Source organism: Typopeltis vanoorti, chromosome 11 (genome assembly GCF_054136105.1).
Source record: "Typopeltis vanoorti isolate ZY-2024b chromosome 11, IOZ_Tvanoo_1.0, whole genome shotgun sequence".
Taxonomy (NCBI): domain Eukaryota; kingdom Metazoa; phylum Arthropoda; class Arachnida; order Uropygi; family Thelyphonidae; genus Typopeltis; species Typopeltis vanoorti.
The window spans coordinates 73,503,853-73,529,059 of NC_143559.1; the positions used below are offsets into that span (position 1 = coordinate 73,503,853).

Sequence of the window (25,207 nt, forward strand, 5' to 3'; positions counted from 1 at the left end):
ACTTCACCAAGTCTTCTTGTATTGAGATTTTTCTTTGTGATTGCTATGAAGGTTGCAGAGGGGTCCTCCACATTCTTGGAGTGGTTAGACCATCATTTTTATTCAGATTCGTATCATGTTTGACATTTCACATGAGTCCTTGAATTTCCGCTTGAACCAGGTTTTGGTGCGAAGTAGGGACTTGGTACCTTTCCAATCAATTCTGTGGTATGTTTGGAGTGCATGGTCAGAAAGGCCGTTTTTTTCCAAAATGGTGGTATTTTATGTGAACGTTTGTGTTCCTCCTTCCTGATTGGGATGGTTCGACCTGTTTCCCCCTATGTATGGTACATGTGCATTGTATTTTGTAAACCCCTTGGTGGGCTAGGTGTGGCAGAGGATCCTTGGAAGAACAGAGCAGGTGTCTTAATTTTGTCGGGGGTTTAAAGGTGGTTTTGATGTTGTATTTGTGTAGTGTTCTGTCTATTTTTTCGGAAATGCCTCTAACATATGGTATGGCAATAGCATTCTTGAAATCTTTTTTGTTATTAGTGGTATCTTTGTGGAAAATCTTGTGAATGATTTTTATACTGTATCCATTTTTTATAACTGTTTGGTTGATGATCTTGTATTTCTGGTCTAGAGCTTGTTCATTTGAACAAATAGTTCGAGCTCTGTGTTTAAAGGTGCTTATGACCCCTAGTTTTTGTGTTGGGTGGTGATAAGAAGTTTTGTGTATGTACTGGCCTGTGTGTGTAGGTTTGTGGTAAACTGGGAAGGGGAGACAGCCCGAAGGAAGACGTGATGAGTGTGTGTGTGTCTAGGAATGGAAGAGAGTTGTTTTTTTTTCTATTTCAATGGTGAATTGGATGCGTTTGTGTTGTTTGTTCAGGTGGCTAAGGAATGTATTTAGTGCTTTGCAGCCATGGGGCCATGACGAAAATATCGTCGATGTATCTGAGCCACATTTTGGGCTTTAGGCACGGCAACTCTAGAGCTCATTGCTCAAAGTCTTCCACATAAAAGTTCGCTATTGGGGGAAGAAAGTGGTGAGCGCATGGCTGTATCTTCTTTTTGAAGGTAAAAATTGTTTTGCCACACGAAATATCCGGAGCGGAGTACGTGGGCAAAGAGGGCCATGATGTCTTGTGGAAATATGTTCTGTAAGAGCAAGATAGTATCATTGATTGGGACATTGGTGAAAATGGAAGTTATGTCAAAGCTGACTAATAGATCTTAGTCATTGGGTGTAATCTTTTTTAATTTTGTTTATGAAATGTGTATTTTTTATGTAGGAAGGAGACTGACCTACCAATTCCTTGTGGCTGCTAATTTTTTGGCTAAGAGATACTTTGGGCTGTCAATTCCTTCAACAATCGGACGTAATGGTGTGTCTGGTTTGTGTATTTTTGGCCTTAAATTCTGGGTGTGCAGGCATAATGAGATATTAATTTTTTAATTGTTTCTTCCGGCCACGTGTTAACTGATTTAAGTAGTTCAGTTGTTTTCTTTTTGTTGCGTTGCGTGGGGTTGCAATTTACCATTGGTAGGTGTTGTGGTCCGATACCAAATGGTACATTTTTTCTATATAGGTTGTCCGATTTAAAATAACAGTGGCATTCCCTTTATCTGCTTTTGTGATAATAATGTCACGGTTATTTTTTAGGGATTTGAGGGCCAGTTTTTCCGCTTTGTTTAGGTTGCTGCTTAATTTTTTGGTTGAAATTAGTAAAAAGGCAGTTTCCATCTGTATTTTGCAGCTAAATTAGTGGGAAGGGATCTTAAACCTCTCTTGATAGGATAAATTATATCTAGTTTATTTACTGACCTCGGCGCAATGTCGTAATTTAAACCTTTCTCCAGTAGTGAGGGTTCCCTTGGGTGAGATTGTAATCCGAATGGTTGATAACCAGACAGTGGTTATCAACGATGGTGGTTGGTTGCTCCTAACTGCGTTTGTGGGTGATTGGAAGCTCCTTTCGTTATGGCGTCGTAATTGTCTTGTGCTTTCATGTTTTAATGCTTGAAACTTCGTTCTTTGTGTTTGAGTAATAGGTGCTTGGCCGAGTCGTCTGTGATCTTGCCCAAAGTATCCCAAATTTTTGGATTAACATAACTGGATAGCTCAAATTTTAGTTGTAACACTTTGGCTTAGGTAGATGCTAAGTTTTAAGTTTTGTGTCCCTAAATTCATAAATATGAATGCTAATCACCGTGTAACCTTAAAATAAAGAGATATATGTTAAGGTACAGCTTTTACATCAATACATCTTTTTGATCGTCCTGTTGAGTGGAAATTTACCTGTGAGCATTATACGCAAAGTAATAAAAAATTGATTAGGACTAATCCAGGATATTCTTGAAAGAGATGAGCTGTGACAAATCTGCTGGCTTTTAGCACACTTTTCTTATACTCATGAGCCAAAACATTATGACCACCTACCTAGTGGTACGTTGGGTTTCCTTTGGTCAAGACTCTACTATATTAGACCATTGAAGGTGTTCTAGTCAGAATAACATCCTGGAGGTCAGTAACTGAGCAAGATACTGGCATCGACTGACTGGCAGATGTTGCATTCCACATGATCCCACAAATGTTTGATGGGATTCAAAATCAGGTGGCCAGGAAAGCGCACACATGGAATGCATGGATTTCGAACCATGTTTGCTCAACATAAGCCTTGCAAAACAAGCAAGACACTTTCATGTAGGAAAAGTCCAGATCTACCAGACCACATCATCACCACATAGGACAAGACTTAGTCTGAAACAATATCAGGGTAAGAATTAGCAGTCAACGGCATGTTAATTGGAAATTGAGAGGCCTCAGTACGTCCATGAGAAGAATGTTGCTTCAGCCAATCATGCAGTCTAGTTGGCAGGAAATATGTAAGGGGGTCATAATGTTTTATCCATGCTGAAATTTTTGGAACAAAAAATTATGTAGACGATAGAATGTAGATAAATAATTTGCTAGTTAAAATTAATTATTTATAACTGACATTTTCATTATAGCATTATCAAAGGGATTCTTTCTTTTAAGGTTACACGGTGATCAGCATTCATATTTATAAATTTAGGGACATAAAAACACGTGTTGAAAAGATTATTTTATTAATTATTAATAAAATACTATTTGATGTTTCAACCCCTGTATCGAGGTCATCATCAGAAAGATACATGATATAGACCTGTATACCGATGAACTAAATCTACGTAGTTAATTAATCCTTTTTCCTAGCCTGACCTCTAGAGAAAAAAAAATTAAATAAAAAAAATACAACTACAATAAACTGCTCAAGTCCTCATGTATTAATATTCTTCTGGATTTGTGCAGTTCTGATTGTTATAATATGATTTCCTTCAGTTGCTGTTGAATGTCACAAACACTTCACCAGGTTGTCTTCTTGTGGTGGGATTTTTCTTCAGCTTGTTTAGGTTGTTATACAGGTTGTAGATGGGCCCTCCACATTCTTGGAATGGTTAGGCCATCATTTTTGTTGAGATTTGGGTTATGTTTGAGCATTTCACATGACTCTTTAAATTTCCTCTCAAACCAGGTTTTGGTGCGGTGTAGGGACTTGGTATTTTTCCAATCAATTCTGTGGTATGTTTGGAGTGCATGGTCAGAAAGGCCGGTTTTACCAAAATGGAGGTATTTAATGTGTCATTTGTGTTCGTCTTGTCTAATTGGGATAGTTAGCCCTGTTTCCCCTATGTATGGTACATGTGCATTGCATTTTGTATACCTCTAGGTGGGCTAGGTGTGGAAGAGGATCTTTAGAAGAACTGAGTAGGTGTCTTAACTTATTTGGAGGTTTAAAGGTGGTTTTAATGTTGTATTTGTGTAGTGTTCTACTTTGTCAGAAATGCCTCTAACATAAGGAATGGCAATAGCATTCCTGAAATCTTTTTTGTTCTTACTAGTATCTTTGTGGAGAATCTTGTGAATAGTTTTTTTACTGTATCCATTTTTTATAAATGTTTGGTTGATGACCTTGTATTCCTGGTCTAGAGCTTGTTCATTAGAACAAATAGTTTGGGCTCGAGCTCTGTGTTTAAGGGTGCTTATGACACCTAGTTAGTTAAGACACCTACTCAGTTCTTCTAAAGATCCTCTTCCACACCTAGCCCACCTAGAGGTATACAAAATACAATGCACATGTAACATACCATACATAGGGGAAACAGGGCGAACTATCCCAATTAGACAAAACACAAATGACACATTAATACCTCCATTTTGGAAAAACCGGCCTTTCTGACCACGCACTCCAAACATACCACAGAATTGATTGGAAAAATACCAAGTCCCTACACCGCACCAAAACCTGGTTTGAGAGGAAATTTAAAGAGTCATGTGAAATAGTCAAACATAACCCAAATCTCAACAAAAATGATGGCCTAACCATTCCAAGAATGTGGAGGGCCCATCTACAACCTAAACAACCCGAAGAAAAATCCCACCACAAGAAGACAACCTGGTGAAGTGTTTGTGACATTCAACAGCAACTGAAGGAAATCATATTATAACAATCAGAACTGTACAAATTCAGAAGAATATTAATACATGAGGACTTGAGCAGTTTATTGTAGTTGTATTTTTTATTTATTTTTTTTTTCTCTAGAGGTCACGCTAGGAAAAAGGATTAATTAACGTAGATTTAGTTCATCGGTATACAGGTCTATATCATGTAGCTTGTTCCTTATTCACATGTATCCTCCTGATGATGACCTTGATACAGGGGTTGAAACGTCAAATAGTATTTTATTAATAATTAATAACATAATCTTTTCAACACGTGTGTTTTTGTGTCTCTAATAAATTTATAAATATGAATTATCAAAGGGAATTTAACACTACATACTCAGGGAAGACACAAGCCAAAATTATCTGATTAAACAGAACAGTGACAAGCATGGAGGGTAACAGTGGTGCACTTTGAGGTGATTCCTGTTGTTAATGCTGATGGATAGAAAGTGCAGTGTACCAAGTTCTGTAGAACTTGTGCTACTTCCAGAAACAGTCTCTCTGATTTTAATTGGGATTTGTGAAGTAGCCTGCCTTTCTTCCATCTTAAGAAGTGGTCGTTCTCTAAAGCATTTTGGGTAGTCTGCTTTTTGGTTCTTTTTTTCCTGACCAAAAAAGTTCATCCTGTCTGTCTGAAATATTGAGTTCCACACAGGCAGAGAATGATGCTGTAGACACCTGAGAAGGAGAGAGAGTTTAGACAACCCTTGGTATGTGTTAGGCAGGTAGATATTTTGTTTAGAGGTTTGTATATTGTTCTGATTCTGTGTTGTTTCAGGAGGGAGCTCCATTTATATGGTATGCCTTTGATGTAGTTTCTAGAATAGAAACTATATGAATATAGTTTCTGTTCTAGATATTCAGTTGTTGGCTGATGATGCTATTAATCCTTAATGTATGAGCCATTTGTATTTTTCCTTTTAGAAACTGTTCTAGAAATTTCGACATGAATAACGGCAACAGCCATGGAAATTTAAACAGAGAAATACAATGTCATAATATTTGGCTCATGAGGATGTGTGTTTATATGTATATGAATTAGGAGTTACCCAAAATATTAGCCTTAAAAATTTAGTATATGGAGAAGCAAAATCCAGGAGCAGGCAGGTGACTAGTGGAGTGCCACAGGACTCTGCACTTGGACCACTGATGTTTAATTTGTACAATAAATGATATAGGAAATAATTTGAAGGCAGATATTCAGTTGTTTGCTGACATTAGGAATTGATAGCATCATCAGCAAACAACTGAATACAAGCCTTCAAATTATTTCCTATATCATTTATGTACAAATTAAACAGCAGTGGTCCAAGTGCAGAGCCCTGTGGCACTCCACTGGTCACCTGCCTTCTCCTGGATTTTGCTCCTCCATATACTAATTTTTTGGTAGCTGTCCATCAGCCACCCTTTTATCCATATCACCAGTTTCATAAACATCCCAATTTATTGCAGTTTACGTAACAGAGTTCCATGTGGTATTCTGTCAAATGCCTTTGCAAAAATCCAGTATAGCCATTCTCTTTATCCAACTCAGCTTTCTGTGTATTATAAAAAGTAGATTACTAAGGCCTTTCACAAAGCCATGCTGCCTCTCATATAGTATCATATTATCCACCCATTCCTGAATTCTCTTTTTTGACCAACTTTTCCAGTACTTTTACTATTCCTGTATACTGATTGGTATATAATTTGCTACCACAGATTCAGATCCCTGTTTATCAAAGGAATTCCACTCTTGGGACTTTGCCAGGGCTGAGGCTTAAAATAACCAGCCCAGTCAAAGGCATTGCAGTTCCTTTGCACATTCTTAAAAGCAAACTGATATCCTATCCAATCCCATTGTATTGTGAGATTGGATGGGATTCACATATTGCAATATTCTAAATATCTCTAATTCCTCAACTCTTGTTACCTCTGTCATAAAGGCTGCTGGATCGAATCCCGCGGCATGGATGTCTGTGACTGTCTGTGGAAATACCAGTGGTGGTGGTCAGCAGTAGATGGCATTGGTGTACCTGTGGTCCGTTGGTGGAGACAGAGTTGTAGAGCAGGTGCTCTCCATCAATGAGTCTATGGACTCCCTGGAGGTAGCAAATAATAATAATATCTTCACTTGGATAATATATGCTTGCAAAATGGTCACTCAGTATCTCAACAATTTTGTGTGCTTTTGTTACCTCTCTACCATCTGAACTCATTAAAATTATCTTTCCAGACATTCTTTGTCTTCTTCCTACTTGCTATATAACAAAAAACTCTTTGGGATGGATTCCCTTTGGAAAGCTCAGCTACCACCTCTCATAATATGGTTTTGCCTTCCTTACCATGCTGGTCACCTTTCTCCATATCCTCCACAACATCTACCTCCTACCTGATTTATTCTCCTGACCTTGGACACAAATTATTAATAAATAATTGAAGTATAACTAATAAATTATTATTATTATTCTCCAGCCTGGATAAGCAACTGGTTAGTGTACCTGTTCTCCAAGGCTGCGGTTTGAATCATGTCACAGACATAGATGTTAGCAAATGTCATTAGGTGCAACATGAATTTCATTGCCTAGTGTGAAACTGCCCTGGTCACTGAATACTTGACAAAGTTTCATGTTTGGTCTCTTGAGCATAGTTTTAGGATAATGCAAAACTGATAATAAATAATAGAAAAAATTTATTTCTGCACACAGCAATAATGTACTGTATGTTCACGACCTCTCATGGGTGGGAGTTACAAAAAAAAAGTCATTTTATTTAGATCATTCTGCAAGCTCGCTATAATCACTTTTATTGAATGAGAGGAATATGTTAACAAGTATCATATTCCTCTCTATCCATTTTTCAATTCTAGTCCCTAAATTTTCTCAAGAGGTGCTTAAGGGTCAAAGCTGTATAAATGAGAGGAGACCTCCACATAGACTTTAAAGGAATGCAGAGAATCGACCAGGGCTTCTGACCTAATGTCCAATCCTCGCCTTCTCGTGGTGCATCCTGTTGAGTATCTACCTGGATACTGAACAAACGAGGATGGGCTGGCAATTTGGGATTCAGCTGACCAAATTGTATTCTTATTGGCTTAAACCAATATAGAAAATGATGGTACAACATGACAAAATTTCATGCCGGCTGGGGAATCGCCCAGTTAAACAAGCCCCCCCCCCCGTTGTTTTCGCCAGGGAACTAGGGCGAACAATGAAAAGTCAGCTACTGGAACAAATCTGAAAGCACACGCCCAACTCAACATCACCAGAGTTAAAAATCAGTACTATCAACATAAGAAGCCTGAATAGCAAAGAAATGGAGCTAGCTGAAGAATTAGATAAGTACCAGATCAAATAATAGGGGTGACTGAAACAAAAAAGACAAAAACTGGAGAGATCTTTCTGAACAATAAATACAAAATGTTATATTCAAAAAATGACAATCAAGGAAAAGAAGGAGTAGCCATAGTATTCAACACAAAATATGAGGCTAATCTTCTTGAATGGCAGGCAGTCACAAGTAGAGTAATGTGGGGAAATATGAGAATGGGGAATTGGACAATGAGAACTTATTTGTGCCTATGGTCCCACAGAAGGTTCTACTATGGTAGAGGTGGAGGAATTTTTTGAGGTTTTAGCGAAAGCAACTGACACAATGAACAAGGAACAGTTAGTCCTTGTTGGGGGATCTAAATAGCAGAGTAGGAAATGACTGTCAGACATACAAAAATATTTTGGGAAAATTTGGAGAAAAGAGCAAAGCCAATAATAATGACAAATACCTGTTGGATTTCTGCTTAGGACATGGACTGGTTATTACTAACACCATGTTCCAACATAAAAACGTGCACAAATTCACATGGAGAGAAGAGGCAAGGAATAAGAAAAGTCTCATTGACTATGTTATTGTTGATAGCAATGTTTTCTCCCTGGTAAGGACACCAGAGTGTACAGAGGGTTTGAAATTAGAAGTGATCACTATTTAGTCTTGAGCAGGATAAAAGTGAATTTCACACTGAAAAGAATAACATGTAAGAAAGTTTTAAAGCGAATAAAAGTCGAGCTGCTCTCAGATGTGAACTGTAGACTAAAATACACAAAGATTATTGAAGAAAAAATGAAAGAGTTTGAGAACAGGAACCAAATCTTGGAGATTCATTGGCAAGCCTTGAAGAAATCCCTGATTGATTCCGCCATAGAGGCATGTGGTGAGGTTGTCTGCAAGCATAGAAAAATCAGAACTCCATGGTGGACACAGGAAGTCCCAAATATTCGGAAGTTTAATACAACCATATTTATTAAGATTTGGTTGGTTACTGAGATGGGAAACACTCATCACCAGAGGTCCCACCTTACATTCCAGGCCACCTACTACCGCCCTTAGAGGGCGCTCCACCTAGAAAGGACTTTAGTGTCACCCACGTGGTTGGGCTTAGTATTGTAAGTTTTTGTGTGCATGTTACATTAGACAATGAAAATAGGTAGAATTGTTGAAAATGTCAATTGTGTTGTGAACGGGGAACCTGTGGAACAAGTAAAACATTTCAGCTACTTAGGCACGATTTTTACTGAAGATGATAAATTAAATATGGAAATAGACAACAGAATCTTAATAAATATGGTTGTATTAAACTTCCGAAGATTTGGGAAACACTCATCACCAGAGGTCCCACCTTACATTCCAGGCCACCTACTACGGCCCTTAGAGGGCGCTCCACCTAGATAGGACTTTAGTGTCACCCACGTGGCTGGGATTAGTATTGTAAGTTTTTGTGTGCATGTTACATTAATTGTTTTTGTAATCCCCGTAGATGTCCTAGTGACTAGGACGAAATATAGGAAGTATTAAATTCTATTTTAATTCTTTTTGAGTGTTGTAAAAAATCCATTAAACCTCCAACATAATGTCCTCACAGCACTTAAGCCTCCACACAAGAACTGCATAGTTCAGAAAGCCTGGACAGAGGGACGAATTCCTGATGATTGGAATAGACCTCTAATAGTACCCATATATCTTCTTATTGTACTATCTTCTATCGAAGGTGAGCGACCATTACCCATATATAAAAAGGGAAATAAAACTGAATGTGAGAATTACAGAGGTATTTCCCTACTGAGTGTTCCTGGCAAGATCTATGCAAGCATACTTGAGAAACAGTTGAGAAGAAATGTGGAAGAAAAGCTTGGTGAAGAACAAGCTGGATTCAGGCCAAATAGAGGCAAATGAGATCTTGACTTTACGACAAACAGTTGAGAAAGCATGGGAATATAACAAAGATCTGTATTTAAGTTTTGTTGATCTGGAAAAGGCATATGACAAGGTGCCAAGAGAGAAGCTATTCAATACACTACAGTTATATGGTGTCAATGGGGCGTTATATCAATCAATACTTAGTCTTTATTTGAGTTGTAAGTCAGCAGTTAGATTTGAAGGAAGTACAGGAAGATGGTTTAATGTTAAATCTGGTGTGAGACAAGGATGTACATTATAACCTCTGTTATTCATTATCTATATGGATCACATTACGAGGGAAAGTGGTATTAAACATGATATCAGAATTGGAGATGTTTATGTCAGCTCTTTGCTTTACGCAGACCATGTTATACTTCTAAATAAATCCGCTACAAGTTTGCAAGAGTCCATGACTAAATTGAATAACTGTTGTAATAGATATGGTATGAAGGTCAGCATTAAAAAGACAAAGACAATGAAAATAGGTAGAATTGTTGAAAATGTCAAATTGTGTTGTGAACGGGGAACCTGTGGAACAAGTAAAACATTTCAGCTACTTAGGCACGATTTTTACTGAAGATGGTAAATTAAATATGGAAATAGACAACAGAATCAACAAAGCTGGTATGGTAGGAAGAATCAATTGAATAAATTCATATGGAATAAGAGAGAAATTAGTCAGAACACTAAATTAGCTGTATACAAGACAGTGTTCGAACCAATTTTAACTTATGGATATGAGAACTGGGTCAGAAGTAAAACACTTGACCAAAGACTAGAGACCGCAGATATGAGAGTCCTGAGAAAGATTAGAGGCGTGAACAGATGGCATCAATGGCAATATAATTTAAAAAACGGGGATATTAGGAAAGAACTTGACATTGTCGGCATCCAGGAATGCATTAGCAGAGCTAATCTCAGGCGGTATGGTCACTTAAACAGAATGGGCAAGGAAAGATTCGCAAAACAAGTGTTCTCTGCCAGGTTGGCAGGAAAACGACCCAGAGGAAGACCAAGACATAGGTGGATTGATATGGTACAAAGTGCCTTAGACGATAGAAATATAAGATCTGATAATGTTGGAGTCTTGACAAGTAATAAACTGATTTGGAGGAAAATTGTAGATAGGAAGTTAATAATGTGTAAATTTTTCATTTAGTACTATCATATCCTATACACCGCTTGAGGGGTACATGTCAGGAATTTGATGATGATGATGAAGTTTTCTCAATATTTTGATCTCTAGACTACAGTTGAACTTGGTTATAACGAGTACTACAGGACCAACAAAATTTTCTCATTATCATACTCACTATATCAGTGATGAATTAAACTACCTCTTTTTTTTTTTTTTTTTTTAAATTCTTAGTAACTAAATAGAAAAACAAATGTATTAGAGAGAAAAATAATATACGAGGGTGGTCTATAAAGTTCTCTGCCTAAATGAAAAAAACAAATTTATAATTTCAAAATTATTTTTATTTTTCAATATAATCTCCCTTAAGACTAATACATTTATTCCAGCGATGCTCCTGTCCCTGCAGTGGTTCTCAGTAAGATCTGCAAAATACCCCTCTAAGCTCCAATCATCTCTTGATTCGAAGAAAAATGCTGACCAGTGAGGAAGATTTTTAGTTTTCGGAAGAGATAGAAGTCAGAGGGAGCCAAATCTGGGGAAAAGGGTGGATGTTCCAACAATTCGTAGTGCAGGTCCCTTAATTTTCCCATTGCCGAAACACCTTTGTGGGCAGGTGCATTGTCCTGATGAAAGATGATTTTTTTCTTCTGCAAACTGAGTCTTTTCTCATGAATGTTTTCGTCTAGTCTGGTTAAAAGATTGGAATAACATTCCCTGGTTATTGTTTTTACCCTTTTCAAGATAATTAACAAACAAAATACCTTTAGCATCCCAAAACACTGATGCCATGACCTTTCCTGCTGATGGAATCAACTTTGTCTTCTTTGGAACTTAACAACCAGTTTCCATCCGCTGTTTTTGAATTTTGTGTGTGTATTGGTGAATCCAAGTCTCATCCATAGTAATAAATGCACAAAATCAGTTTTATCTTGTTTAAAACGCTCCAAGCACTGTTCAGAGATTTTCATGTGAGCATATTTTTGACCTGTGGTAAGCAAGCTCGGCACCCATCTTGTGCAAAGCTTTTTCACTTGCAATTCTTCATGCAAAATATATCCAACACATTCCTTTGAAATGCCTATAGTCTCAGCAATTTCACACACTTTGACTCGCCAGTCATCCAATTCCATATCGTGCACTTGATAAATTATTTCTGATGTGGTTACAATTTTTGGAAGTCCTTCACGTGGATCATCTTCAAGGCTGGCACAGCCACGTTTAAACTCAGCAGCCCATTTCTTAATTGTCAAAAACGAAGTAGAAGAGTGCCCATAAACCTTTATGATTTTCTTTTGGCATTAAATCTTCTTTTACAAAGAATTTTATAACCGCACAATACTCAATTTTATCCATTTCAAGGGACAACCTTTTGCTTCAGACAGCTCTATAAAACAAACTGCTTGAGAGAATGACTTGCAATTTCACATAGATGCTTATGACAGATGTACCAACTTAGAAAAAAAAAAAATCTTGCTGATAGTGTTGCCATCTGTAGTCTAGGACGAGAACTTTTCAGACCAACCTCGTATATATTTTTATATATTGATCAAATACATGAGAGATGGAAAGACATATAAGCACGTCAGTGTCATGTTTGGGGTGCAGTTGAGGACTGAGATAGAAGTTTATATATTCCTTTTGAAGAGCTGCAGGCTCTTCAAAAGGAATATCAAGTGAATCTGTAAGAGAGAGAGAGAGAGAGTGTTCATCTATGACTCTAATTGTCTTGCCTCTGAATAGCATCAAGGATTTTAAGAAAAGTTTTAGATGCACCACCCCAAACATGTGAGCAGTAGTCGTATTTGCAGATTTGGGGTTTATATATAGTTAAGAGTTGATTGAGTGCAAAATAGCCTCTTGAATAAAACAGAATGCCTCATTTTTTGGATGCTGAGGAGGCAATTGGTGTGATGTGTTTATGCCAGGAGGGGGAGAGAGAGAGAGAGAGTGTAGATGTAATGTTAGTGTAAGCAGAGAGATCTGATCTTGTTTGTTGATTTTGTGCATTACCGAGGGTCAAGGTAGGATGAGCTGAGATCTCTTTTGTGAGAGAAAATGCAAGACTGTGCTTTGATGGCATTGAACATGACAATGTTGTCCAAGCCCCACTGAAGGATAGCATGGAGATCAATTTTTAAGGCATTGGTTGTAGAGGATCTTGTAGCCTGGAATGTCAGTGTACTGCATGGTTTGTCAAATGAGTAGCATGAATCTAGAGAACTACTGTCTGCAAAGCTGCAGATGGGATTAGTGGTCATTTATGAACAGGAGAAAGAGAGAAGATAATAGGACAGAGACCTGAGGCACTCCAGCATTGATGATGAAGCTTAAACAGAAGGAGCCATGATTCGCAGTGAATGACCAGACAGAAAGCTGACTACTCAGAGGATGGTAGGGAGACCAAAGGATGGTAATTTTTGAAGCAGGCCATGATGGCACACAAGGTCAAAAGCTTTGGAAATCTCAAGGACAACAGCATGAGTTTCTCTGAACATTTCCATAGCATGTATCCAGTGGTGACCTAAGCTATGAGGTCAGCTGTATATCTTGACGGGTCTCTATGTAGTGGAGGAGTTGGTTATTGATGGCCTTTTTCACTGAGGTGATGGCAATTGGTTGATGACGGTAGACTTTTACTGCCCCTTTTTTCCCCCCTTTTTTTTTGGAACAGGATATGAGATTGCTTCAATGCATTAGGATTAAGTATCACATATGTATAATGGATTGCAGAGACAATGCAGGAAGGGCATTTGTTATCAGGACCAGAAGACTTTTTTAGTATTCAAATTAGTTATTTAGTAGATTTTTAATTTCTTTTTGTTTCAAAACTACAGTAGGCATATGGTGCTTGAATTCCAGCATGGCAGGCATGATTTCCCATAGTAGTTTAAGCAGGAGTTGAAGTAAAAGAGATGCCAGGAGGTCAGCTTTATCTCTGGGTGAAGTAATAGATGCTACCAGGATGAGAGAGAGGGGTGGAAGTGCAGGAGAGAAGAAGTTGCATGCAACTTCTTCTTAGCAAGGACCAGAAGTCACAACTTCCATTTAGACAGGAGGCAAGTTTTTGCTGTTGGTGTTTGTGAAATCAGATTTGGATCTGCTGATGATTGATTTGCATATGTTGAATGCTTTGGTATAGGCAGAATACAAAGTTAGAGTTCTTGGTTCGAGCCACATAAGTTAAATTTGTTTTCTTCGATACACTTTTGTTGAAATAGGGCTTGGAAAATGGATGAGGATTATGGGTTGAATAGGTGGATGAAGGTCTTCATGCTAGTGAGAATAATTTCTGTAACTGCTTTGTAGTTACAGAAATTATAAAACCTGCTGTAGTTACAGAAATTATTCTGTAACTACAGCAGGTTTTAAGGTCCAATGAATGGAAACAAGTCACACTAAGGAAAGGAGGAATAAAAATTTTGGAGGTAATCTCAACTCATTCCTTTATAGTGCCAGAGGATGCGATGTCTGGAGTGGTTGGAGTAGGAGCATTCGGTGAAAGGGAGACCAATACAAGATTGTGGTCTGAGTTGCCAAGAGGAGAGGTGACCGCAATGGTGTATCTGGATGGAGAACTTGTCAAAAAAGAGAACCAGAGTATTTGGAAAGAGTGAAGCAGGTTAGGAATTCGAGTAGGTAGATGTACAATTTCTGTTAGGTCATTACTTATAGCAAAGACTTCTGCTTCTGACCCAGCTTGGTCAGTGGTGTTGGAATAGGAGAGCCAGTTGGAAGCATGGACATTGGATTGCAGATGGTCATGTTTCAAGGTAAGTAATGTGAAGAGGTCTGAGCCATTATCAGTGTTTGGAGACTGCTAAATGCAGCAAATGAATGACATTAAATGGGTCAAGGAAGCCTTGAGCCAGAGAAGGTCAAAAACAGGGTTCTAAATTAGCCATTCCCTGGCGGGGCGTGTAGGATTTCACAAAGGCACAGGTGTCACCCTTATCACGAAAAGAATCATGAAGTGTGTAGTTTGGGTATTGGAGGTGGACAGTAGTAGATGTAAGGTGAACGGCATTTATGAAGAGATTCTGGCGTGATTTGTATGTTGTGTCTGTTGGTCATGCAATGCATTTGATGGAATTAGTTTATAAGGGATATTCATTTTTGTAGCAGTGTTACTGTCATTGTTTGTAGGAGTCTTCATAAGTATAATTGTGATTAGATGGAAGGATAAAGTGAGGGGAATGAGAGAAGATACTCTTAGACATAACTTCCATACAGAGAGAAACCAGTCTCCATACCTGAAGTGGCCTCAACAGTGCCTGCCCATATACCACTGCTCAGACTTCCTCTCCAAGCACAACCTGGCAGAGGGATTATGTATCAGTTGATCAGAAAGCCTCCTGAAGTTTGAGTCCATGCATTAACTAGCGGCTGGCCTGCGATACCACTGTATTAACTGACGTACCACAAGTGGAGGAGGTTATGGGTCTCTTAATATGTTTGTCATGGCCTTGATGGGTATCACGTGCACTGCACAGAGAGGGGGGGGGGGGGGGTAGAAACCAGAATCCCTGTTGTGGAAACCAAACATTATATTTGCCACTTCAGATCTCCAATAAGCCCAGTGGTGGTATTTTATGGGTGATTTAAAAACCGACATAACATAACCATTACGTCAAAAAAAATTAGCAAACTTTTCTGCCTGATTCTCAATAGACAATCAGATCCTTCAAGATCTAATTGTCTATTGAGAATCCAGCATTGGTTCATTTGTAGCGAACCAATGCTTCGTCAACGTATGTAATCTCACATTTCTTAACTTTTTTTTTTTTTGGTCATGTGGTTTTCCAATGCCAAATGTAAATATCTTTATTCTTTCACAATTTTGATACTGTTGAAGAGGCAAAGAAATCTTACTTCAGCATTTTTTACACCATGTTCTAAATCCTGAATAATTTTGACTTTTGTGCAAACTGAGAGGCACTTTCTTTTAGTTGACATGTTTCAGGTGGAAAGGTTTGTTTTTACATTCATGGCAGTGTTTGGGTAAAGTGAGGGGGGGAAGAGTTGCAGGCAGAGAGGGAATGGTCCTCAAGGATCAGATCAGGTTATAAATGAGCCCGTAATCCAATAAAGTGGTCATAAAAGTCTCTCCTTTCATTTTTGTCTATTCCAAGAACTACCCAAGCAATTAAAAATGTTTGCATAGTTACCAAAATTTCTCTGGCATATCCGTGAAGTACACTTGTTATAAAAGTGAGCAACTTTATGCAAATATGCATAAATTAAAAATTATGACTTTTTGCTCATTACAGCCATGATTTCATTATTTCCATGATTAACAAAGTTCGATTATATTCTGATCCCTTTCTATTCCATTGGGAATGTGCCCACACTAAGACTTGAATAGCGTGGTAAGATGTAATATCATTTATCTTACACCTTCTCGTGATAGAAATTGATATTCCATAATATTTTCAGCACCTCAAGTTCACCTACCTCTATTCTCATATCAGTCTTTTCCACACAGTTACAATATTATCTCCAGCTGGACGATATACCTTCACAAAGTGATCATTCAGTAATTCAACTATTTCTTCTGTTTGAATGTAATTTTCCAAATGCTTTCCACTCAACTATTGTGTGTCTTTTAATTTCATCCATGATATTTTGTTATCCTAAGTATATGTATGATCTACCTGTTTAATTTCCTCATTATTGATTTTTATTATTTCTGGTTGGATATAGCTATTGACATAACTTGGGTCTTCTTTAGTTTTATCTTTAGACCAGCTGTTTTGCTAGCAATTTGGAGTTCGTGGATATGCGTCTGTAATTCATGTGTAGTTGAAGTAAAGATAACTATGTCACCTGCAAAGCATAAATGGCTTTAATATCTTCCATTTATCTTCATGACTTTCCCTTCCCAATCAAGAAGTTTGAATATTTCTTCTAGGCACACTGTGAATAATTTTGGAGATATTGTGTCACCCTGTCTTATACTTCTACAGTAGAGATGTTTCCATTGAAACGAATTGCTGCTGTGGAATTGGTGTATGCTGATTTGATGGTCCTAATGTTATGGCTCCTCCACTTGTTGGTTTCGTAATGTTTCATAAGTATTGCAAGAGTTTTTACTGAATCAAAGGCTTTCCTCGTAATCAATAAAACGAAGACATAATGGTAACTGATATTCATTACACTGTTCAATAATCTGCTGTACAACTTGAATATGGGCTATTGTACTAAAGCCACTTAGAAAGTCTGCCTGTTCTTTTGGGTGGTGCTAGGTCATACAAAGCCTGAGCTAAGACTTTTGTAAACATTTTGTAAACACTTTGTAAACCATTGATAGTAAGCTGATGGTGTCAGTAGTTCGTCAAGTCTTCTGCCTCACCTTTTTTATGTAGCAGAATTAGCATAGCCTTCTTCCATGTTCTTGGTACGTCATTTTTCTTCAGACATAAAGTAAATAGTTTGGTTAAGAGTTTGTCGATCATTTCTCTACCTGCTTTTAGCAATTCAGCTATAACTCAAATGTCACTTGCAGCTCTTCCATTTTGCAGGCTTTGGATGCTCCATATAACTTCTTCTGGTAGAATCAGCTATTTCGTAGTTTCTTCTTTTTTCTTCTTCATTTAATTCATCATTCTGATATAATACTGAGCAAAATTCTTCAATTCGTTTTGCTATAGCATATCTATCTCTGGTTATGATGTCATCTTGTAGTTTGACTGCAGCCATCTGTTTATTGCTGTTTGGCTTTTTTGAGAGTACAGTTGTTTTCAATTGTTTGTTGTATGAATTTACAATTGATTTTTCATATTTCTTCTGTGATACGTTTTCTGATCGTTTCATTTTTCTTCGTTTCTTCATATGCTGTTTTGTTTCTGTTTTGTTGTATCAGTTATTTCAAGTGAGCATTGTAAAAGGTTTTGGGTAATAATGTCATTACTTTCTGATGGATCAGCATTGTCATCTATAATAAGATGTTTAAATCTGTTGTTTAGTTCATATTGGAATATATCTTTTTTTTTTAATGTTGAGTTTGTGTACATCTATGTTTTGCTTTGATCTTCAAAACATTTTTCTTTTTTTTGTTGGCAGTTTATTTGGATTTTACATATGATAGTCACTTCCAATGTTGAAAGTGTTCATAACAGAGCAGTCTTGACAGATGAATCTCTCTCTCTCTCTCTCTCTCTCTCACACACACACACACACACACACACACACACACACACACACACACACACACACACACACACACACACACACACACACACACACAGCCTGAAATTGGTCTGAACTGTTTTTATATTTTCGATATCATTAAGACAGTTCACAAATGCTAATTATACAAATAAAATTCTACTGAAAAATTTGCAACTAACATGATGCCATATAAGCTGTGTGAGAATGTACTGCCCAAAGTAGAAGTGACATACATAGGCTGAAAGGAGTTCCTGTGAACAGTGTTGGCATGTGCAGATACTACCTGACATCAACATATTAAACTGTTAACAGCTACAAATACTAATCAACATGACTGGCAGCACAGCACTTAATAGCAACTCTGGTTACATAACTTACAATGCGCTAGTGCTCAGATAGGTTTAAGACTGGGTAAAACAAAGAAATTTATTAACATTGACATTTAAAATAGGTGCAATACATTGAAGGTTTCTAAGAAAAATATGTAATGAAGAACAAATTGCAAGAACTTAAGATTAATTTAATTAATAAACCCAATCATTAATTCAAGTACTGGATGAATTCTGAGGTTGATTTAGCTGCTGATATCAAAATTGAGATGCAAGTGGTAGCAATTATAATAATAATGATTAATGACAGAATACATTTACGTAAAAGAGGTTTTTTTTTTTTTTTTGTAGTTTTTGGCTGTTTCATAGCCATTTTCAATACAGAAAGATAAAAAAAAAAATGATTAAATTGAAAGTGTGTGATATTATATGCACTAGGAGAATAACTATTTGCATTGACAGATATCAGGAAATAAATAAAAATGATCAATAAAATATTTTTAAATTTGAAAAATTAATTACAATTTATAAAACACATGAATGGTGAATATTAGTTGTATAGCTTCCCAAAATTGAGAAAGTTTAAAGTAATCATATTTCTCAAGGCTGGGATTGTGAATATGTGCTTTGCAGTTTTCATTGTACAGTCTTTCCAGAAAAAAATAGCTTTTGTGCAGAACTTTGGTATTACTTCACTGAATTCTGTATATAATACCTTATCTCTCCAAAAGATGACTTTGGAGAGATAAGGAAGATATTTAGTTTACGAACTGGATGGAAAGAGACTTGTAGGTCAATCTGGCAAAGTACTCTTATAATTCTTTATGAAAGTTCTTTCACTCATGGAAGACAAATCTGCGAAACTTCTTGGAGGATTAAGATTATGGCCGTAATTATCGATCCTTTTATATAATTTTTGTATTATAACCATTAGAAATGTAGCTCTTTATTGTGGTTATCTTCCTGTATTGAAAATAGCTATGAAACATAGCAAAAAAAAAAAAAAAAATGTGACTTCTATCACTAATTAGTATTATAGCAATTTAGCTCTTGAAACAGCAGCAGTTGCTGCTTCAACCACAACAAAAATACCACTTTCTTTGTTGATCATATAAAAAAACGAAGTGAGAAAAAAAATTACAGATAAATTACCTGAAGAGGATGGTATTTGAGACAGATTATTTCTTCATCTGGGGTACACAGCTGGGAAAATTCTACAAGAGGATCTTGTAACCTACGAGCTAATGATATAGCCTGACGTAAAAGTGGAGGATAGTCTCTAAAATCAGTCTAGAGGAAATATTTAATGAAAGATTAATATCTTAAATAGGATCAATAACATGAATCAGAAATTAATGTGGCTAAAATAAGTAAATTTTGAATTCTCAAGAATTTTGGCATCAAGATTACATAAATTGCATAAATGCACACTGAATGTCCGAGTGGTACCTTAAAATGTCCTAGAAATCCCACATAAATTCTGGTTAAGCAGCAATGATGACAGGCAAAATATATTCTACATCTAGAAGTAAGATGTATTTTAAAATGATTGGATGGTTTAATCATATGTATTCTGTCTATAGATAGATATAAAGACCAGGATAATGTAAAGTTAAGGTATACCAATATGCTAAGTTGCAGAAACATATTATGCAAATTAAACTAGCCAAGAAATTACATTCTTGTTTTATCCTTTATTCAAGTGTAAGAAAATGAACTTTGTGCATGAAGCACATTCACAACTAGGTTACTTGTATATAGAGGCTAATGACTTTACATTAATTGCCTTTGTACCACATATGCAAAGCGCACACACACACACACACACACACACCCTTTCAGGTGTGTATAATATGTGCACTGTGGGAAAGGTCACTACCTAGAATGTTTCAACCTTCATTGAGGTCACATCAGTAGGAGCCAGACTTAGAAGACATATGGTGGTTGAATTAATGCAGAAAATCATATATATTTCCTATATACCAGTAGTAAAAAGGTGTATTACTTATTATTAAAATTTTCTGGATAAGAGATTAAGTGAAGAAAGTTTCTTTCACTTGGTTGCAAATTAAATTAGACTTGCTAAGAAATTATATTCTTTCGGGCATTACTAATCTGAAAATAGATTATTTTCAGAATATAAGAAATTATATTCTGAAAATAATCTATGAACTAAAGATTTACAAACATCCATGCCTCAGTGGATATCAAACCTACTGCCTGCAGTTTAAAAAGTATACCCATATTACCCACTCAGCCAACCAAACTGGCTTCAGTTTTTGGAATTGAAGTTTTGCTAATATTTGGATAAGAGCTGGAATAACAATCATGTAAAGTTTAGTAAATTATTATTATTATTAAGAGATACCTCCAGAGAGTCAGGGGAGCCATATTATTTGCAGCAGTTGTCATACCTGTTATTGAATTCATTCATGCCACTTGCACACACAACATCCAACGGCAATCCATTCCAATCACGCACTAGTCAGAGAAAAAAATCTAACCCTAATCCCATCTTGATAGCATTCATTCTCAACTTCTATGGATGCTCTGACATCCTTTCCCCCAACCTCCATAAAGTGAAAAATTCCATCTACTCAAATTCTGTAGAACCCTTTCAGAAGTTTGTGAGTCTCAATCATATCACTCCTCTTTTGCCTGCTGCCTACAAATTCTCAATCTATCTTCATAATCTGTATTCCACAATTCTGATATCATTTTTGACATTTTCTCCTTTGCACACTTTCTCTTTCTCTCTCCACTGTATCAGAATCACCACGGAAAATAAGAGACTAGACCTGTGCACAGTAGTCCAAGTGAGGTCTTATCAAGGCCTTCTAAAGAAATAAAAATGACTTCCTTATATGTCAAGGTTTGTTTCAGCATTGCCATTATTCTCTGAGTTGTATTTACAATTTTTGCATTATGACCCTTGAACTTCAAGTTTCTGTCTACTAAAACTCCAAGATCCCTAGCCTGATCAGTTTCTTTTAGCATAATCCCATCAATATAATACGACACTGGATATCTAATCACACCATAGTGCATGACCTTACATTTATTACCATTGAACTGATAGCCATCTTCACATGTTCACAATTCCAGTCTATTCAAAATCATTCTGCAAGTACTGCATATCAGCAGCACTACTGATCGCTTTGCATCATCAGCCTATCCCTCCAGTATTAAAATCTACTCCTCCAGGATGAAATACTCCAATAAAGTGTTCATTGAACAATTCCACTATGTCCTCTGCATCAGTCACTCTATTTCCATTTTTATCCGACAATGTCATTCTTCCACAATCATTTCTCCTCCTAGTGGCCACATAGCTAAAAAAATTGCTTAGGATTTTCTTTGGATCTTAGGGCCAATCTCTTCTCATATTCCAGTTTTGCCTTCTTGGAAAGCCATCCTGTTGAGTTTTAGCATGTGACACCTTCGTGTGTGCAATTAGAAAATTTGAAAGTGTAACCACTTTCTACTTAAAATTGTCAGTTATACAAATTGTAACAAGATGATTCGCCTGAATTTGCAGTTGTAATCTTCATAAATAGTGAAGGTTTTGGATTGTGTGCGAGCTATATTTCACATGTCAAATCCTTCCTAATGCCAGTAATGTACAGATTGCATAACAATGGACCAAGGTCTCATCCTTGAGGCACACCATTGGTTCCCTTGAATCTTGCAGATTCACCCCCCCCCATATACCACTTTTTGATATCTGTCAGTCAGCCATCCTCTTATCCATGCCAACAGTTTATAATCCAATCCCATATTCTCCAAATTATGCAACAGTCTTCCATGGTGTATTCTGTTAAAAGTCTTACCAAATCCAAAAGTATCATGATTTATCCATTCCCCTTGTCTAACTCAGTGGTAACATTATCATATTATAGAAAGTGAGCAAGTTGCTAAAACATGACCTCCCCTTAGTAAACCCATGTTGTTCATTGCAAAGTAGAGATTCTCTGTCAACCTATTTCAGAATGTGAGTGTTAACTAACCTTCCCAAAATCTTCACCACCACTCCTGATATACTGATTAGTCGATAGTTGGATACATCAGTCTTTTGCACTACCCTTGTACAATGGGTGGCGCAAAGCCTTAGCAAACATTCTTTCCACTCCTGTGGAATCTTTCCTGTTCTGAAACTTAAATTATACAGTTTGATCAAGGAAATAGCCAGTTCAGCTGAACAGCTTTTAGCATCTGTGCTCATATCCCATCACTTCATATTGCAGTATTCTTATTCAGTTTGTGCAACAACTCTAGTACTTCCTTATCATCCACATGAGTTATCTCATATGATGAAGATGTAGTGGTGAGTTCAATGTTACATAGACCAGTTGATAGCCTTTAGCAAAATGGATGCTTATTAGTTGAACAATCACCCGTATACCATTTGCATTCAATAGAGTTATTCTTTCTTTTACTTGCAGCAGAATGACAGAATTCTTTTGGGTTGTTGGCAAAAATTGCATAAAATAATGGTAAACATAAACTAATATTAAAGCATTCTGAACTGGCAGCATGTCATAGGACATATGGCAAGAAGGTTAAGTGTCATTAACTAAATTAATGTACTTGAGCATATAGTCTTTTTAAAAAAAAAAACTAAAAATTCAACTAAATTGTTATTATTCCCATACTAAGATTTCACAGTGATTTTATACTTGTTGCAGCAATATGCAATATATTACATCACAGCAGAAAACTGGTATGAAATTTTCCATTAATTAATGTACTTCAAAAGCAGATGTAGTCATAGTAGGCAGCAGCAATCAAAATCAAAATTTTAGTTCTAATTACCATCTTGCATGAATTTTTGTATGGTAATAGCTGCTAGACCAAGCACATAATATAGTAGATTTTTACTCACTTCAGATCAGCAGCAAAGTATTGTTGTGAATTTTCATGGAAAATTTACTGTGAAGGTAGAGAAGGTGTAATTAAAATATAATACCATAATTATAATATGCATTCTTTAGGAAAAACTGGAAATCTCAAAAAAGAGAAATCCATCATCATCAAATTCCTGATATGTACCCTCAAGGGGTGTACAGGATATGACAGTAATCCTGTAAATTTTTCATGTAACAATAACTTCCTATCTAAATTTTCCTTCAAATAAATCTGTTACTTGTCAAGACTCCAACATTACCAGCTCTTATATTTATATCTTCTAAGGCACTTTTTCCCCTGTATCAATCCACCTATATCTTCTCTTACTATGGGTCTTTTTCCTGCCAACCGGGCAGAGAACACTCGTTTTGCTAACCTTTCCTCTCCCATTCTGTTGATGACAATACCACCACAGATTAGCTATGTTAACCCACCTGGATGCTGACAATGTCAAGTTCTTTCCTAATTTCCTCGTTTTAAATATGATATTGCCATTGATGCCATCTGTTAATGACACCAATCTTTCTCAGGACTCTCATATCTGCAGTCACTAGTCTTTGGTCAAGTGTTTTACTTTTGACCTGGCTCTCAGATCCATAAGTTAAAACTGGTTTGAACACTGTCTTGTATACTGCTAATTTAGTGTTGCGACTAATCTCTCTCTTATTCCATATAAATTTATTCAGTTGACTACCTATCATACCGGCTTTGTTGATTCTGTTGTCTATTTCCATATTTAAATTACCATCTTCACTAAATATTGTGCCCAAGTAGCTGAAATTTTTTACTTGTTCTATAGGTTCTCCATTCACAATGCAGTAGATATTTTCAATGCTTCTGCCTATTTTCATTTTGTTATTGCTGACCTTCATACCATATCTATTACAACAGTTATTCAATTTAGTCAGGAAATCTTGCAGACTAGTAGTGGATTTATTTAGAAGTATAACATCATCTGCATAAAGCAAAGAGCTGACATTAACATCTCCAATTTTGATATCAGGTTTAATACCGCTATCCTTCATAATGTGATAAATATAGATAATGAATAACAGCGTGAATAATGTACATTCTTGTCTGACACCAAATTTAACATTAAACCATCTTCCTGTACTTACTTCAATTCAAACTGCTGACTTGCAACTCAAATAAAGCCTAACTATTGCTTGATATAATGCCCCATTGACACCACATAACTGTAGCGTTTTGAATAGCTTCTCTCTTGGCACTTTCACATATGCCTTTTCCAGATCTACAAAACTTAAATACAGAAAAACTTAAATGTTTGTTATGTTCCCATGATTCCTCAACTATTTGTTGTAAAGTGAAAATCTAATCCTGACAGTCTCTATTTGGCCTGAATTCTTCATCTTCACCAAGTTTTTCTTCCATTATCCTTCTCAACCATTTCTCAAGTATACTTGTGTAAATCTTGCCAGGAACAGTCAGTTGAGAAATACCTCTATAATTCTCACATTCAGTTTTATTTCCTTTTTTATATATGGGTACTATGAGAGCTCTACTCCAATCATCTGGAATTCATCCCTCTGTCCAGGCCTTCTGAACTATGCAGTGAAGCCATTGTAAGGCTTTTATACCATCATACTTGAGCATTTCTGGTCGAATATCATCTACTCCTGCTGCCTTTCCACATTTCAGGCTTTTGATGGCTTTTTCTACTTCAAGTATGGATATGTATTCCTGACTGCATCTCTGTTGAGTGTTTTTTTTAACCACTGTGCTATCACTGCTTGTTTCATTTAGCCATTTTTTGAAGTATTGTATTTGCCGGATATAAGACGCAACCCTTTTTTTGCACATATTTTTTAGGAAAAAAACGTTATCACTGAATATAATGAATTTACAGTATTTAAAATATAAAGTAATAAGTAGCAGTTATTATTTTCTCAGTTGGGAATCGCCCAAAATGCATCTCTGCAGTCCTGT

The 25,207-nt window shown here is 36.6% G+C and overlaps 1 protein-coding gene across 1 annotated transcript in view; it reads right to left on the bottom strand.

The window, feature by feature from the left end:
* The window catches only part of Spt6 (transcription elongation factor Spt6), a 651,062-nt gene that overhangs the window by 231,359 nt on the left and 394,496 nt on the right, over positions 1-25,207 (bottom strand). The window contains exon 26 of the mRNA XM_090401053.1: positions 19,508-19,645. Coding sequence (XP_090257179.1) covers positions 19,508-19,645 — 138 coding nt within the window. The remainder of the gene's footprint in view (positions 1-19,507; positions 19,646-25,207) is intronic.